Here is a 2,315-nt window from a genome sequence, read left to right as displayed (position 1 = left end):
CCAAGGTGGGTCTGGGCGCCACCGGCACTCCGCCGCGCGGTCAGGGCGTGCCCTCGGTCACGAAGACCTCGTCCTGCCTGCCTTCTGTCATAGAAGCTGAAAGGGCGCGGGCCAGTTTTTTCCCCCGGCGTGCTAATTTTAAGATGGTTTATTCAGAATTTGTAAAGGAATATAGAGGCGTGCTGCCTTCACGGGATACTGTGACAGTAAGTAGGTGAGAAGAGTCGTTTCTGTTAGTGTGTTCTTTTAGACCCTTCCTTTAAACCACCCCCTCTCTGGTCTCTTTCATGGGCTTGTTTTCTGGTCGTTAAAGGAACAAGTGCACAGTTTTTAAAGTATTATGTTTTTAGCCTTCAGAAGTATCAATTAATAATGAGGCAATGAAACCTGGCATGTGTGATGTGTCTCCTGACATACGCTGTGTGGTGCTAGTCTCAAGAACTTTGTAGGAAGGGTAGTGAAGCTGGTGAAGGGTCTGGGGCACATGTCTTATGAGGAGAAGCTGAGGGAACTGTGATTGTATAGCCTGGAGAAAAGGAGGATGAGGGGAGACCTTATTGCTCTCTACAACTACCTGAAAGGAGGCTGTAGTGAGGAGGGTGTTGATCTCCCAAGTAACTAGTGGTAGGATTAGAGGAGATGGGCTTAAGTTATGCCAGAGGAGGTTTTGACTGGATATTGGGAAGAATTTCTTTACTGAAAGGGTGGAACAGGCTACCCAGGGAGGTGGTGGAGTCATCATCCCTGGAGGCGCTCAAAAAACACGTAGACACGGTACTTTGAGACATGGTTTAGTGGTCATGGTAATGTTGGGTTGGTGGTTGGACTTGATGATCCTAGAGGTCTTTTCCAACTGTAATCATTCTAAGTGGTGATTCGCTAACTCTAAGTGGAAATAAACAGAACACAAATTGATATATGCAAATTAAATTATTGGTCAGATGTTTGAAAGATTTAACTGAAAGAGCAGAAACCTGACATGAGCCCAAGCACGTAGCTGATGCTGTCCTTCCAGAAGGCATACTCACAGTATGCAGTGGAAAAGTAACAAAAACAGTGTGGCCCCAGGGCACCTGATGCACACTTGATGTGTGTGCATATGCTAGTGAGAATGAGGTAAGTACCGAGCCATCGCACGGCAGGTTTTTGTTTTTAAAATACAGCTCTCAGCACCAGTCTGTCTTCAGTGACTCTTGGATTTAGAGATTCAAAGCAATATGTCACCTATGGTAGTTTTCTACTGTCCTTAATGTAAAATCTTCCTTAACTTTGTCAGGTCTAGCAGTGCTGTGCATTGCTCTTGCTCATGCCACGTTTGTGGTGTATTTTTGTGATGTAGTTTGCTGCGTAGCTTTTGGGGAGAAGGATGCATAATCTGTTTTTTGTTTTGTAGGTGACTCGGCAGATGAAATTCCGGAGCATAACGAATTCCTTTTTCCAGAGTATGAGATTTTGATAGAGCCTGAGGAAGGAGAATCTCCTGCTGACAGCAGTGTGGATCCCGACGAGGAACAAGGAGCTGTAGATACATCGAAGGGCCCACAAGAACAAGAGGAACTCGGTGCTGCAGGCAGCGCAGGTACGAAGTAAGATGCTGTCTGCAGTTCTTCCTCATGCAGCCTGTAGCACATCTTTAAAATAGAAAATACTCTGATTTTTAAGGGTTCATTGTGAACTACTGGGGACAAAAGGCTAAATCTGGTCATTTGTGAAGCAAGTTTTTTGTAGACTTCCCATAATATAAGTTGCTTTTAGGGGAGAGACTTTCAAAGGCCCAGCTCCAGGAGCTGTTGGAGCAGCTATTGCTGAAGTGAAGCTGCAGGTAGTTGGGGTGACACTGTGTCCCCATGTGCATCCCACAGGTAAGGAACAACTCCAGTGAGAAGAACAGGGCCCTGGGCACCTGCTGCTGGATGCTACTGGAATCAGGGGATTGAGTTAGATGCTCTTGGCTCGGCTTGGTTCAATTTGTCTTAACTTATGGAAAGTACTTAAAAATTCTCTTTGTCTGTGCTGGAGGAAAACTGTTCTGAGGCTGTTTTAATTGACATTGAGTTAAGCAGTTGAAGTGCAGGCCCTTTCCCCCCACACCCCAGATTCATGGTGTGTTTGCAGCTCACCACACCAGCTTTGCCAGGTGGAGAGTTTGTGGTGTTACAGGGGGAAGGCTGTGGGGTTCCCAGCTCTCCTTACTGTGCCCTAAAGCTGTCTCGAGACTGACTGGTGCCCCACATTGGTGTGAACGTTGGAGTGGACCAGATACACTTTTTAAAGCCTGGCACAGGCACAGCACAGGTGGCCATCCCCAGGTGTTG

The 2,315-nt window shown here is 46.7% G+C and overlaps 1 protein-coding gene across 1 annotated transcript in view; it reads left to right on the top strand.

Annotated features, from left to right (window-relative positions):
• Window positions 1-1,393: 1,393 nt before the first annotated feature.
• Window positions 1,394-2,315, top strand: part of PDCD2 (programmed cell death 2) — a gene marked incomplete at its 5' end in the record, with an annotated part of 3,725 nt that continues 2,803 nt past the window's right edge. The window contains 1 exon segment of the mRNA XM_008938947.1: window positions 1,394-1,570. Coding sequence (XP_008937195.1) covers window positions 1,394-1,570 — 177 coding nt within the window.

This window comes from Merops nubicus, unplaced genomic scaffold, assembly GCF_000691845.1.
Source record: "Merops nubicus isolate BGI_N331 unplaced genomic scaffold, ASM69184v1 scaffold38954, whole genome shotgun sequence".
NCBI classification, from domain to species: Eukaryota; Metazoa; Chordata; class Aves; order Coraciiformes; family Meropidae; genus Merops; species Merops nubicus.
Note: the sequence above shows the minus strand (reverse complement) of the source record. Positions and strands in the feature narration are given on the sequence as shown.